The sequence below is a fragment of the Zonotrichia leucophrys genome, chromosome 29 (assembly GCF_028769735.1).
Source record: "Zonotrichia leucophrys gambelii isolate GWCS_2022_RI chromosome 29, RI_Zleu_2.0, whole genome shotgun sequence".
Lineage (NCBI taxonomy): Eukaryota > Metazoa > Chordata > Aves > Passeriformes > Passerellidae > Zonotrichia > Zonotrichia leucophrys.
The window spans coordinates 492386-506738 of record NC_088198.1 but is presented as its reverse complement, the minus strand read 5'-3'; the positions used below and the strand labels follow the sequence as shown (position 1 = coordinate 506738).

Here is a 14353-nt window from a genome sequence, read left to right as displayed (position 1 = left end):
GCACTTGGGTCCCTTTCACAGCAGAGCCTGTTGTGTGTGGCATTCATGGCTCAGAGTGAGTGCTCCTGCGTGTGGGCCCAGAGCTGAGCAGGGGCCCGGGACGGGAGCAGAGTGCAGCAGCAATGAGGCATCGGGTGGAACCTCCACACCCAGGGTAATGAACACTCTTCGGGCTCCTCGGAGCTCTCCGGGCGGGAACAGCCCCAGCCAAGCTCCGTGTCCTGCAAGGGGCACGAGGGACAGGGCATCCTGGGGACATCCCTTGTTCCTGCAGGGTTGGGATTGACTGGCTCTCCCCCAGATCAGAAACCCCCCGGGCATGGGGAGAGCTGGGACAGGAGGTGGTGGGACCAGCACAGCATCTCCTGGGAGAGGAGTCAGCTTCAGTGCCCCAGGAGAAACGAAAGGAGAGAGGGGACAGGGGAGATGCTCCTCTGGATGAGCACTAAAACCACGCCAGAGGTTTCCAGCTCCTCTCTCGGCCCAGGGAGGGTTTGGCTACACCTTCTCAGACATGCCCCTGGGCAGGCTCTGGGGCGAGTGCAGCTCCACGGACTGGCGCCGCCGGGCCTCGCGCTCGGCCCAGTCCTGCTCGGGCTCGCAGCCCTTGAGGATGGCCAGGCGCTCCGAGAGCGTTTTGGCCTGTGGGAACAGCACGAAGTTGTAGAGGATGGAGGCCGCTGCAGCCCCAATCAGGGGGCCCACCCAGAACACCTGGAGAGAGGAGGAGAGAAAAGTGGGGTGAGCAAAACCCAGCCTGGCTTTGGAGGGTGGGGAGGAGCTGGGATCTCTGAGGGGCGTTCCAGGGGCTTGGGTTCCCTCCTGGGGACAAAACACAGAGTCAGCTCTGCTTTGGGCATGGCTGGGGATCTGAGCTCCCCTCCAGTGCTGGCATATTCCCAACCATCCTCTTCCACCATTCCCCCTCTGCCTAGACTCTGCATTAATGACAGGCCCATTGTGAACGTGCTGAGGGATGTGGCATCATCTGGAAGAGCATTTTCCTGCCCACTCATGGATTGCTGTGGGAGGAGAAGCAGGAGGAGGAGGAGGAGGAGGCACCTGCCTGGGCCAAACACCTTGGAACACATCAAGAACCACCACAGCTGTGCCTCCAGCCAGGCTCTTTGTAGATGAAAACAATGAAATAATGAAATCTCCTGAGCTGGAAAGGACCCACAAGGATCCTCAAAATCCAGCTTCTGGCTCTGCTCAGGACAAGCACCACCAATCCCACCCCGTGCCTGAGAGCATTGCCGAAATGCTCCTGGAGCTCCAGCAGGCTCAGAGCCACGGGCATTCCCTGGGGAGCCAGGGAGTGTTCCCTAAGGTGCACCTAGATCCAGGAACCAGGAAAGTTCCCCAGGACTGGCAACAGCTCCACTCTCCATCGGTTTTGTTCCCTGTGCCAAGCCATGTCAACAGACCTCACACCCTGATCCTGTTGCAATGCTCCCGGTTTGAAGTTTGGAAAAGCCAATTAAGCACCCAGCAGCCGCACCTCCTTCTCCTAATCTCTCCATCTCTCCTCCAGCTGGGAGCTGGCATGGAAATGCCTGGGATTTGCCTGGCTTGGTGAGTTTCGAGGAATACTGGCATTGTGGGGGCCTCATCCACCCCAACCCAACCCAACCCCAGAGTTCTCACCCAGTGGTCACTGAAGTCTCCAACGACGACGGCGGGGGCGAAGGACCTGGCGGGGTTCATGGAGCAGCCGGTGTAACGGATCTGCCGGGAACACCACGGCTGCTGTCAGCATCAAACCCTTCCACCTCACTTTAAAAACGCTGGGGTGTCATTAGGGTGACAGCTGAGCTACTGCTGCACCCTTCAGCACTCCTGTTCCAGGAAAAGGCATCCTGGGACCTGCCAGCACCTGAGTCAGCACTGTGAGGTGGCTGAGCTCACAGTGTCCTGGGGTTGCTGTGCTGCAGCCCCGGGAGCTGCGGGGATGAGCTCCCAGTCCTGCAGAAAATTCCCTCTCATGCCCCTGAGGACAGGAGGAACAGTCCCATGGACACAGGGGCTCGTGGGGCACTAAGGATGGAAGGTGTGATGTTGGGGAAGATGAAACAGGAAAGCCTTATAAATATGATTGTCTGGCAAAAGATTTTGAGAATATAGAAACTATAAGCGAGATTGAAATGGAAGCAAGCTTTGAGATCCCTTAGTCACTGAACAACTGGAAAACAATGGTGTGGCCAGCTGAAGGTGATCCCCTTTTGATGAAGTAACACCCTCTGCCTGCAGGCAGGTCTGAGGGTCAGAGCAGACCCTGCCAGCTTGGCAGAAGGGGTCCCAAAGAGGAGTTTTTAGGGTTTAAAATGTAGCACAGTATGGTGATGTAGTGATTCTTATAGGCTGTATGTAAATGCTATAGGATTTCTATATTGTACTAGATTGGTTAGTGAGAATTAGAATATTCAGCACAGAAGAAGATTTATTGTATTGGAATGGGAACTTTGCTTTCTTATTTCTTGCCTGTCTTAGCTCTTACCTCTTACCCTGTTTATTCTCTTACCCCTTTTACGCTCTTATGCTTTTACCCTCTCATCCTCTATCCCCCTCTCTTCTCTCAGTCCTGCTCTGAGCTGTGGCTGGCATCTCCCAGCAGCTCCCTGCACCCAGGCCCTTTGCAATAAACACCAAGTTCCACGACCAGAAGAAGATTTATTGTAACAGGAACTTTTCCCCACTCTCTCATCTCTTTACCACGCTCTTGCCTTCTCTCCCTTTACCCCTCTCTCCTCTCAGTCCTGCTCCAGCTGTGCCTGACAGCTCCCAGCAGCTCCCTGCACCCAGGCCCTTTGCAATAAACACCAAGTTCCACGACCTGGCTCCAGAGATCTCTCATGTCCGTCTGTCGCCACCGTGCCACCCCCCGACGCTCCTACAGCCTGGTGTGACCAATAGCATTCTCCTGTGTGCACTGGGTGTGGGGGCTGCTTTGGGCCATCACCCAGGTGGGATTTCCCTGAGCATCCATCCCAAACACTTCCCAGGCTCATCCTAGAGAGCCCCAGCAGCCAGCACATTCACTCCAGGAGAGATCCCACATATCCCTGGAACTCCCAATGGGACTCAAGGAGAGGCAGAGTCCAAGGGAAGTGTCTGTGGCCAGCTGGATCCTTCCTCTGGCTTCAGCCCCAAAACCAGGGGGTATTTTTGGCACCAATATGAAAAAAACAAAAATTTCCCAGCTGGAAGAAGTGGCTCAATGGGAAATAGTTGATGGACCTCAGGAAATTTCAGCCCTAAAACTAAATGAGGAAGATGAGTCCTGCCCTCATCCCTGCTTCTGGCAGGAGCCTTGGAGCAGCAGAGTCCAGCAGGTGCTGGGCTTGGGCTTGGAGTTTTTCATGCCAAATAAAGGCTGAGCTCAGGCCACAGCTCTCCCATGGCTCTGGTGGGATTTTTCCCTCTCTCTGCTGGAAAACCACACGTTACATATCCCCCATCAAGCCAGGAGATGCAGCCAAACCAAAACCTTGGGGCATAAAAGAACCCCAAAAGTGCCAGGTTTTGGCCCATCCACTCACCCCGAGGAGGTGCCCCACGGCCACAGAGAGGCCGATGGAGAGGGCAGGGGAGCCCAGGTTGTCCTCACGCCGCTCGTCCGTGGAAGCAAAGACGCACAGGACCAGCTGGAAGGTGAGGAACAGCTCCACCGTCACTGCCTGCCCCGTCGTGGTCTCATTGTGCAGCTGGAACGGGAGGAAAAACATGTTCCAAATCCAGGTTCTGTGAGTGGGTGGGAAATATGGAGGAGGAATCCAAAACCAGGGGGAGACAAAGGAGACAGGGGAGATTTTTGGCACCAATAAGAAAAAACTTCCCAGGTAGAAGAAGTGGCCCAATGGGAAATGCTTGATTGACCTCTCAGGAAGTTTTATTGGCAATTTTTTGGTATTTCTTAATTTTTTTTCTTTTCCCCCTTCCCAAAATGCCTTTTGGAAAAGTTTACAAGTTGTATTTTGAAGACATTGAAAATAAATATTTTGGCATGTAAAAAGAAAAAAAAAATCCCTTTCCACACTTTTATGACTCAGAGAATTTGTCAGGTCTGATCTGGAGCTGATCCTCCAACTCAGTCCCTTCTTTCCTTGTCCCCTCCCAAATCTAATCCCATCGCTTGGTGATCCCAGGAAGGTCCTAACTGCCCTCCTGCATGAGCTCCAGAGTCAGATCTTCCTCATTGTCCTCTCTAATATTCCCCTCCCTTTTTACAGGGGTGATCTGTGCAGGCAGCCACACCATGAACAGCTCACAGGGGAAAAAAGCCTTCTCAAAATCCCAAAATCCCCAGTTCCCACTTTAAGCTGTGAACCAACAAAGCCGAGCAGTCTGAGTGTCCCTTAAACCTCCCGCTTTTATTACCCTCAGTCATTACCAGCCTCAATCTCCTCATTCAGACCAAACCACAATCCCTCTTTTTAACCCTCTTAATCACTCTGGCAGTGCTGCTGAGTCCTGGCAGTGCCTGCCTGCTGTGGGAAAGGCAATTTCCATGTGCTGCCTCCCAAGCCAGCTCCCTGCTCCTCCTTCATTCCCTCCCTTGGGGTTGGGTGATGCTGATCCTGATCCCCCCTGGGATGGGACAGTGAACCCCTGGATTTCAATTCCCTTCCCCCCTCCTATGGGGAAGGGGGTGTTCCAGGATATCACTGGAGAATCCCCCATGGGGATCCTGAGCTTCCCTGGCTTTATTTTTTCCCTGAGATCCTTGTGAAGCTTTAGGGAATCCGTGTGTTGGGTTTTGGGATGAACCAGCTGGATCTGGTGTGATCATCCCGTCACAGTGGGAGGCAATGAGCAGAATCTAATGAAAATCTGGGATTTAGACCAAATCTCTCCTGTCCCCACCACTTCAGCAACCTGGGAATTGTGGCTTGGCCAAGGCAGAGCCAGGGGGGATTGACTGGCTCTCCCCCAAATCAGAAACCCCCCAGGCACGAGGAGAGCTGGGGACGGGTGGTGGGACCAGCACGGCATCTCCTGGGAGAGGAGTCAGCCCCAGGAGAAATGGAGGGACAGAGGGGACAGGGGAGATGCTCTGATGCTCCTCTAGATGAGCACTAAAACCATGCCAGAGGAATATAAATCCAGGGAATCCCTGGGTTTAGAGCCAAATCTCTCCTGTCCCCACCACTTCAGCAACCTGGGAATTGTGGCTTGGCCAAGGCAGAGCCAGGGGTTGGGATTGACTGGCTCTCCCCCAGATCAGAAACCCCCCAGGCACGAGGAGAGCTGGGGACAGGGGGTGGTGGGACCAGCCCAGCATCTCCTGGGAGAGGAGTCAGCCCAGGAGAAATGGAGGGACAGAGGGGACAGGGAAGGTGCTCCTCTGAACCAGCACTAAAACCATGCCAGAGGAATCTAAATCCAGGGAATCTCTGGGTTTAGACCCAAATCTCTCCTGTCCCCACCACTTCAGCAACCTGGGAATTGTGGCTTGGCCAAAGCAGAGCTGGGAAAAGGCAGCCTGTACCCACACCAAAGGGGAAATTGGGATGAGCCTGGGACAAGAGGGATACAGAGGTGGTAATTTGGATTTAACTTCCTTAAACCCCTACCCCCAAAATCCAAGTCCCCTGAGTACAATCCTGGGAAAAACGAGATGGTTGTGACTCCAAGGGAGGTGCTGTGGCCAGCTGGATTCTTCCTCTGGATTCAGCCCCAAAACCAAGTGGGCATTTTTGGCACCAATATGAAAAAACCAAAAATTTCCCAGCTGGAAGAAGTGGCTCAATGGGAAACAGTTGATGGACCTCAGGAAATTTCAGCCCTAAAACTAAAGGAGGAAGATGAGTCCTGCCTTCATCCCTGCTCCTGGCAGGACCCTTGGAGCAGCAGGGTCCAGCAGGTGTTGGGCTGTGGCATTCAGAGGCACCAGGAATTCTGGGAATTTTTGGGAATTTTGGGAATTCTGGGATCCCTGGCAGGAGGTTTTGGGGAGCTGAGGGGGTTTTTAGGGATTTTTGGGTGGATTAAGGATGGAATTTCCCCAATTTTGGGCCTCTCCTGGTTCTCTGAGGAAACCAGGAGAAACCAGTGGGAATCTTGAGAATTTTGGGGAATTCTGAAAATTTTTGGGAATTCTGGGATTCCAGGCAGGAGGTTTTGGGGAGCTGAGGTGGGGTTTTAGGGATTTTTGGGTGGATTTGGAATGGAATTTCCCTGATTTTGGGCCTCTCCTGGTTCTCTGAGGAAAATCCCAGTGGGAATCTTGGGGAATCCTGAGAATTTTGGGGAATTCTGAAAATTTTGGGGAATTCTGGGATTCCTGACAGGATGTTTTGGGGAGCTGAGGGGTTTTTTAGGGATTTTTGGGTGGATTTGGGATGGAATTCCCCCAATTTTGGGCCTCTCCCGGTTCTCTGAGTAAAATCCCAGTGGGAATTTTTGGAATTCTGGGACCCTGCCAGGATGCTTTGGTGAGCTGAGGGAGTTTTTAGGGATTTTTGGGGGGATTTGAGATGGAATTTTCCAGATTTTGGGCCTCTCCTGGTTCTCTGAGGAAAATCCCAATGAGAATCTTGGGGAATTCTGGGATCCCTATCTGGAGGTTTTGAGGAGCTGAGGGGGTTTTTAGGGATTTTTGGGTGGATTTAGGATGGAATTTCTCCAATTTTGGGCCTCTCCTGGTTCTCTGAGGAAAATCCCAGTGGGAATCTTGGGGAATCCTGGGAATTTTCAGGAATTCCAGGAATTCTGGGATCCCCAGTTGAAGAGGTTTTGGGTCAGCTGAAGAGGTTTTTAGGGATTTTTGGGTGAATTTTGGATGGAATTCCCCAAATTTTGGACGTCTCCTGATTCCCTGAGGAAAATCCCAGTGGGAATCTTGGGAAATTCTGGCATCTCCATCTGGAGTTTTTGAGGAGCTGAGGAAGATTTTAGGGATTTTTGGGTGGATTTGGGATGGAATTCCCATGGAATTCCCCCTATTTTAGTTCTCTCCCGGTTCTCTGAGGAAAATCCCAATGGGAATATTGAGGAATTCTGGGATCTCCAGCTGGAGGTTTTGGGGCAGCTGAGGGGTTTTTTAGGGATTTTTGGGTGGATTTGGGATAGAATTTCCCCAATTTTAGGCATCTCCCAGTTCTCTGAGGAAAATCCCAGGGGGAATTCTGGGAATTCTGGGATCCCCATCTGAAGAGGTTTTGGGGCAGCTGAAGGAGTTTTTAGGGATTTTGGGGTGGATTTGAGATGGAATTCCCTGGATTTTGGGCCTGTCCTGGTTCTCTGAGGAAAATCCCAGTGGGAATCTTGGGGAATTCCGGGATCCCCAGTTGGAGAGGTTTTGGGCCAGCTGAGGGCGTTTTTGGGGCCTGTCACCCCTCAGCTCCCAAGCCTGCTGTCCCGGGCCTGCCTCGCCCTCCCCGTGCCCCGTCCTCACCTTGTTGAGGGCCAGGCCCTGGCGGGCGCTGGCCGGGGTCACCTCGTGCAGGATGGCGGCGCCCACGACGCCCCCCAGCAGCTGGGCCGCCACGTAGAAGACGGCGCGGAGCAGGGAGAGCTGCGAGCCCAGCAGGCAGCCCAGCGTCACGGCCGGGTTGATGTGGGCGCCGCTGACGTGGCCCAGGGCCTGCACCAGCGTGCCGATGGCCAGCCCGAAGGCCAGCGCGATCTGCAGCGTGCTCGGCGCCGGCGCCGAGGGCCAGTTCAGCGCCGAGCCCAGGCCGAAGAGCACGAAGACCAGAGTGGCCAGGAATTCCGCCAGGACGGCCCTGCTGAAGGCGATGGAGCGCAGTTCCCACATCATTGTGGCTCCCGGCGGTGATCCTGCCCACAGTGCCCTCGGTGCCCACCTCCTGCCGTGTCCCTGAGGGCGACCTGGGCCAACATTTATATACCTGGAGGAGGGGGGGCTGCAGGATCAGCTGCTGAAGGGGATGGGATCACAGTCCCGGGAAATCTGATGCTTTTTTTCCTGCTGTGTTCCAGCTGAGGGAACATCAGATCCTGCCTCTTCTATTAGAGCTGGGGAATGCAGAGCTTGCCACCCTGGGGAGGTCATAGATCAGCCTCCAGCAGTGCTGGGAAGGCTGCTCCCCTTCTCCTGGACTCCTTACCTGGGAAGGACTGATCCATTCCCCTGGGCTCCCTTACCCTGGGAAGGACTGCTCCCCTTCCCCTGGGCTTCGTTACCTGGGAAGGACTGCTCCCCTTCTCCTGCTGCCCTGCTTCTGCTCCCCTGCTCCTGCTCCCCTTCTCCTGGGCTCCCTTACCTGGGATCCATCCCAGAGCTGTTCTTGCAGCTGGACCCTGGGAGCATGGAGAGGGCAGGAAGAAATGGGGAGTCTGTGGAGATGGAGCTGAGGTTGGGTTGTGTTGAAAATCAGGCTGTGGGCTGTGATTTACCAACCAGAAAATCCAGGAGCATGGAGGGATTCCTGAGGGTGTCCTGTGCAGGGCCAGGAGTTGGAGTCAATGGTCCTTGAGGGTCTCTTCCAGCCAAGGATGTTCCATGACTCCATGAAAAGTGAGGCACAAAAGGGATTCACTACAGCTCAGCTCCTCAGAGCACCAGAATTTTGCTGCCTGGGCACAAATTTCCTACCCAGAAAATTGGGAACCAATCCCAAAGCAAAGACTGTCAAAAATTCCCATGTGAAAATGTGACCCCAGAGCTGGAGCACCAGCTGTGCCGTAATTATGTCAATTTTGGCCAACTCTGCTCTTCAGAAACCTCCTTTTCTTGGTGTCAATCCCAGAGTGAGAATTTCTTCTCTGGGATTTGGTTCTTCCCATCTGCTCCTTGCCCAGAAAGTTTCTTTTCCCTTTTCTCTATTTCCCATTCCTGAGGGATGTCTGCAAAATCTTTTCCTCACCTTGTCACTGGGGTTGGTGGCTTTACTGGAAATTGAGGAGCTGGTTTTTCCTCTCCAGAGCCAACTCTGAGGTGGGATCATTTAATCCCAGAGGGATGCAGAGCAGCAGGACCAACTGTCCATGTTTGGGCTCTAACAAAGGCTCTTGCTCTACCATAAACTGAGTATTTTCCCTTCCAGAGGAGCTGTGCAAGTGCCATGGGACTGATGCTCCATGTTGGTGGGATTATATCATGGGATGAGGGGTATCCCAGGCTGGAAGGGACCCACAGGGGTCTGTGAGGGTTCTTTTCTCCAAGACAGGTGGAGAACAGAGCTCCAGGTGGAGCAGAGGATGGATGTAGGTTCCTTCCAATGGAACTGTTCTTCTCATCTTTCCTCTTCTTGTTTTCCTTCCTTCCTCCTCCTCTTTCCCCTTCCCCTTTTCTTTCTCCTTCTCCCTTATTTTTTCCCTTCCCCCTCCTTTTCCCCCTTCCTCCATCCCCTTTTCCCTTCTCTTTCCCCCTCCCCTCTCCTCTCCCTCTCCCTTTTTTTCCCTCTAAAAAATGTTTTTTTGGGAACATCACTTTTAACAAAGTGAGGGACTGCGGGAAAAACAAGTCCAGCCCATGGCTGAGTCTGAACAAGGTGGGACTGTGCTCCAATAAAACCTTTTCCTCTGAAAATCCTCCCCTGGGACTGTGTCCCTCCCCAGCATCTCTCCAGCCAGAGCTTTTCCATCAGTGGAGTCAGTCTCGTAAAACAGGTTTGGAGGCTAAAGGGATTTGGGTGCTGCTGAGCCTCAGGATCATGGTCCCAGCCAGGCTCGTGCTCCACATGCCTGGCACAGGGCTCAGCCCTACTCAGGGCAGGAGTTACTCAGGGCTGCAATTATTGCAGGGAGGATGGAGAGCAAATCCAGGTAATTACTGGAGCTCATACCCTGCCTGATGAGTGGTTACTCGTGGGGAGCGTGGGGATGTATCAGTGATCAGGACTAATTAAAAGGAAGGAGAAGTCAGCAGGATTAGTTCTGAGCCACTTAGAAGTCCAACCCCATGGTCCTGACTTTTGTCTGGAGATGCAAAACTCATTGCATCTCATTTGTACTGAGCTTAGAGATGCTGGTGCTGAAATTGGAGATGTTTGTTTTGAGCTTGGAGCAGTCTGTGCCATGGCTGGGGGGTTCCTGTGCTGCTGGACTGTGGGGAAAGGGTCAGAGCTGCATTTTGACACTGGCTGTCGTGGTGTCCATGGCATTTGCTGGGAGATGTTGATTTCCAGCAAGAACAGCCCATCCCAGCTTTGCCCAGAGACCCCCAGCACTGTAATTCCACTGGTTTAACAGAGGAATCCATCCATGGCACAAAACCAGACCCTGGTGACTCCAGACACTGAGTCAGTGGCAGAGCCAAGGTTTCCTGGCACTGCCATGGTTGGGCACTGCCCTGGAAAAATGGGAGATGCCACAAGCTGAAGGGTTGGGAATGGGCTGTTGAATCTGTGCCTGTGTCTAGAAGGGGGTCCTGGAGCTGCTGGAGATGATGGAAATGTGCCTTTCCACCTCACCCCAGGTGTGCTGCTGCTTTGGGAGCAGCCAGCAGCATTCCAGCCCTGCAGGAAATCCAACGAGTTTGGGAAAGTGCATGACTTTACCTGTCAACCCCAGCCCTTGGAGTGTGACGGTGTCATCAGCCCTCCCTGGGACCAAGTGCAAATTTAATGATCTCAAGGAGCAGGTTGGAATCTGCAGGAAGTTGGAACCCTGTGGGTGCCTCATGCTGGTGCCCTGTGTTGGAGCCCCATGTTGATGTCTCATGTTTGGAGCCCCATGTTTGGAACACCATGTTGGTGCCCTGTGCTGGTGCCTCATCTTCATGTCCTGTGTTTGGAACCCCATTTTGGTGCCCTGTGTTGGAACCCCATGTTTGGAATCCCGTATTTGTGCCCCTTATTTGTGCCCAAGTTTGGAACCCTGTGTTGGTGCTCACATGGGTAGTCCAGGTTTAAGCCCTGCGTTGGAGCCCCATGTTTGGAACACCCTGCTCATGCCCTGTGCTGGTGCCTCATGTTTGAGCCCTGTGTTGATGGCTCATCTTCATGTCCTGTGTTTGGAATCCTGTATTTGTGCCCCATGTTGGTGCCCATGTTTGGAACCCTGCATTGGTGCCCTGTGTTGGTGCCAATGTTTGGAACCCCATTTTGGTGCCCTGTGTTGGTGCCCATGTTTGGAACCCTGCATTGGTGCTCATGTGGGTGCTGCAGGTTTGAGGCCTGTGTTGGAGCCCTGTGTTTGGAGCCCCGTGTTAGTGCCCGTGTTCCAGCCCATGGATTCCCTGTGTTCATGTCCCATGTTGGAACTCCATGCCAGAACCTCATTGCTGGTGCCCTGTGTGGATTCTCTGAGCTGGTGCCTCATGGTGGTGCCCGTGTTGGAACCCAGTGTTTGGAACCCCTTGCTGGTGTCCAGTGTTTGCAGCCTTGTGTTGGTGCCCATGTTTGGAACTCCATCTTTGTGACAGTGTGTTGGTACCCTGTGTTTGAACCCCATCTTGGTGCCTGTGTTGGAGCCTCATGTTGGTGTCTCACGTTGGAACCCTGTGTTTGGAACCCTGTGTGGGTTCCCCGTATTTGGAACCCCATCTTGGTGCCCTGTGTGGGAACCCCATGATTGGAACTCCGTGTTGGTGTCCCATGTTGCAGTGCTGTGTTTGGAACCTGGTGTTTGGAGCCCTGTATTGGTGCCCTGTGTGAGTTCCCTGTGTTTGGAATCTCGTGTTGGTGCCCATGTTTGGAACCCCATGTTTGGAGCCCTGTGTGAGTTCTCTGTGTTTGGAACCCCATATTGGTGTCTGTGTTTGGAGCCCTGTGTGGGTTCCCTGTGTTTGTAATCTGGTGGTGTCCATGTTTGAACCCTGTGTTAGTGTCTGTGTTCAGAACTCCCTGTTTGAGCCCTGTGCTGGTCTCTGTGTTTGGAACCCCCTGTTTGAGCTCCACGTTGGTGTTTGTGTTTGGAACCCCATGTTTGGAACCCCCTGTCTGAGCCCTGTTTTGGTGTTTGTGTTTGGAACACCTGTTTGAGTCCCATATTGGTGTCTGTGTTTGGTACCCTCTGTTTGGAACCCCCTGTTTGAGCCCCATGCTGGTGTCTGTGTTTGGAACCTCATGTTTAGAACCTGTGTTTGAAACCCCATGTTTGAGCCCTGTGCTGGTGTTTGTGTTTGAAACCCCCTGTTTGGAACCCCATGTTTGGAACCCCATGTTGGTGTCTGTATTTGGAACCCCCTGTTTGGAAGCCCCTGTTTGGAGCCTCGTATTTGGAACCCCATGTTTGAGCCCCATGTTGGTGTCTGTATTTGGAACCCCGTGTTGGAACCCCCTGTTTGGAACCCCCTGTTTGAGCCCCATGTTTGAGCCCCCTGTTTGAGCCCCATGCTGGTGTTTTTGTTTGGAACCCCCTATTTGGAATCCCCTGTTTGGAACTCCATGTTTGAGCCCTGTGTTGGTTCCTGTGTTGATGTCCTGTGGGTTTTCTGTGTTTGGAATCCCCTGTTTAGAACCCCATGTTTGGAACCCTCAGTTTGAGCCCCGTATTTGAGCCCCATGCTGGTGCAGCAGGAAAGGCGCCGCTGCCGCGTTTCGAAGAACGTTTTGAAGGTGCCGTATTTTGAAGAACGTTTTGCAAGGCAGGGAATGGTTCTTGCACAACCAGGAGCTCCTCCAGTGCTTTAGATGGCCCTGATATCTCTGCTCCCCTGGCTTCCAGGAAAGTATAAACATCCCGAGGTATCTCCATTCCATCTGAAATACCTCGGAGCCACAAAAACACTTATTGCATAAACAACGTGCAGTTTTCCTGCTTGGATCTGAACCGTCACAGAAGTCCTATGTCCTGCCCAAACCCTGCTGGAAATCCCATTTTCTGCTCTTTTCTGGGAGCAGGGAGCTCCTGCAGGCAACTCTCCCTCCCCTAAAACAGCCTAAGGGACAACCTGAACTGCTGCTTCCCAAGGCAGCAAACTCTCTTTTCACTGGACACCAGAGAATCCACCACTGGAATAAGGCTCAGGAGAAAATTTTGTACAAATTGAATGTTTTTGGTTCTGCTGTCCTTGAAATGCAAGATTTCTGTCCCACAAAGGAGGGGGAAAACTCAAACGTGTAAAACTGGAGTGAGTAAAACTGGAATGGGTCAAACTGAAATCCTGTCCCGGAGAGTTCTCCAGGAGCAGCCCTTAAAAGAAAAATAAATTCTTGTATTGTGACAAATGCTGTTTTTGGTTCTCTGTTGGCTGCCTGGAAAAATGGATGTGCCTGAGCATTCGGTCCCATCCTGCTCCCCAGCAGAGTGTGGGGAATGGCAGCTGTGGGCTTGGGAAGCAATGGGAATGAAGGAATGGACTCATCTGTCTTGGGGTCTGCAGGAAGTGTCCAAGGAAGTGTCCTGGGAGCCCCTCGGCCTGGCTTCCAGCTGGGAATTGGAGCAGTTGCACCCTGCAGCTCCTGATCCTGGTAGGATCCCCAGACAGGAGCGGCTGTGAGTGGGGGTCCCTCAGCAGGGACAGGACCAAGAATGGGTCCCTCACTGTGGGAGGGAGCCTGTGCTGGGTTTTTCCAGGATTTGGCTCCTACTGTCTGATTCCAGACTGGTTTGGGTTGGAAAGGATGTTTAAAACCATTGAATTCTAGCCCCTGCCATGGCAGGGACACCTCCCACTATCCCAGGCTGCTCCAAGCCCCATCCAACCTGGCCTGGGACACTTCAAGGGATCCTTCAAGGGACACTTCAAGCCAGAGCCACTCTGAGAAATCCATTCCAGGGCTTCCCCACCCTGACATGGTGAATTCCATCCCAATATCCCACCTAACCCTGCCCTCTGGCAGTGGGAGCCATGTCCTGTGTCCTGTCCCTCCATCCCCTGTCCCCAGCCCCTCTCCAGCAGGGAGCTGTGGCAGCCAGGGAGGGCTTTAAGGTCCCTGTTGGTGACCATCAGAAGGGATTTTCTCACAGTGCCCAATTCCATCCAAAGGACGTTCACCCAGGGGAGCAAAGCAGGGAAAGAATCCCCACCTTCTCTGCTTTCACCTCAAGTCCTAAATCCCTTTTTGCACAGAGCTGTGTTGGCTCTGGCTGTGTTTGTTGTTCCTGAGGGAGGCATTGGATTATTGCAGCCCCGATTCCCTCCAGTGCCTCCCGAAGGGACCTTGGGCGTGGGCCAGGAGCAGAACCTGCCTGAGAGTCTTTGCTTGGTTCCTTTATCCCATCTCAAGGACCTGCAAGTTCAGTCCTGAATGTTTGCCCGGGCTTTGGTGCAGGCAGACAGCGAGACTGGCGCTGCCAGAGCCAGGCTGTGGATCCTGCTGGGACCAGGACATTCCTGTGGCTGTGGAGACCATGGGGCCTTTTGGCCCAGCAGGAATCATGGAATAGTTTGGGTTGGAAAGGACTTTAAAGCCATCCTGTCCTATCCCCGTCATGGCAGGGACACCTCCTGCTATTCCAGGTTGCTCCAAGCCCTGTCCAGCCTGGCCTTGGACATTTC

General features: G+C 53.3%; 1 protein-coding gene across 1 annotated transcript; it reads right to left on the bottom strand.

Moving 5' to 3' along the window:
* Positions 1–498: 498 nt before the first annotated feature.
* LOC135459204 (aquaporin-2-like) lies at positions 499–7762 on the bottom strand. Its single transcript, XM_064734928.1, has 4 exons — positions 7397–7762; positions 3540–3704; positions 1648–1728; positions 499–714 (listed from the first exon to the last, which is right to left on the bottom strand). Exons 1-4 carry the CDS (start codon positions 7760–7762, stop codon positions 499–501), a joined length of 828 nt encoding a protein of 275 aa, XP_064590998.1.
* Positions 7763–14353: the final 6591 nt, after the last annotated feature.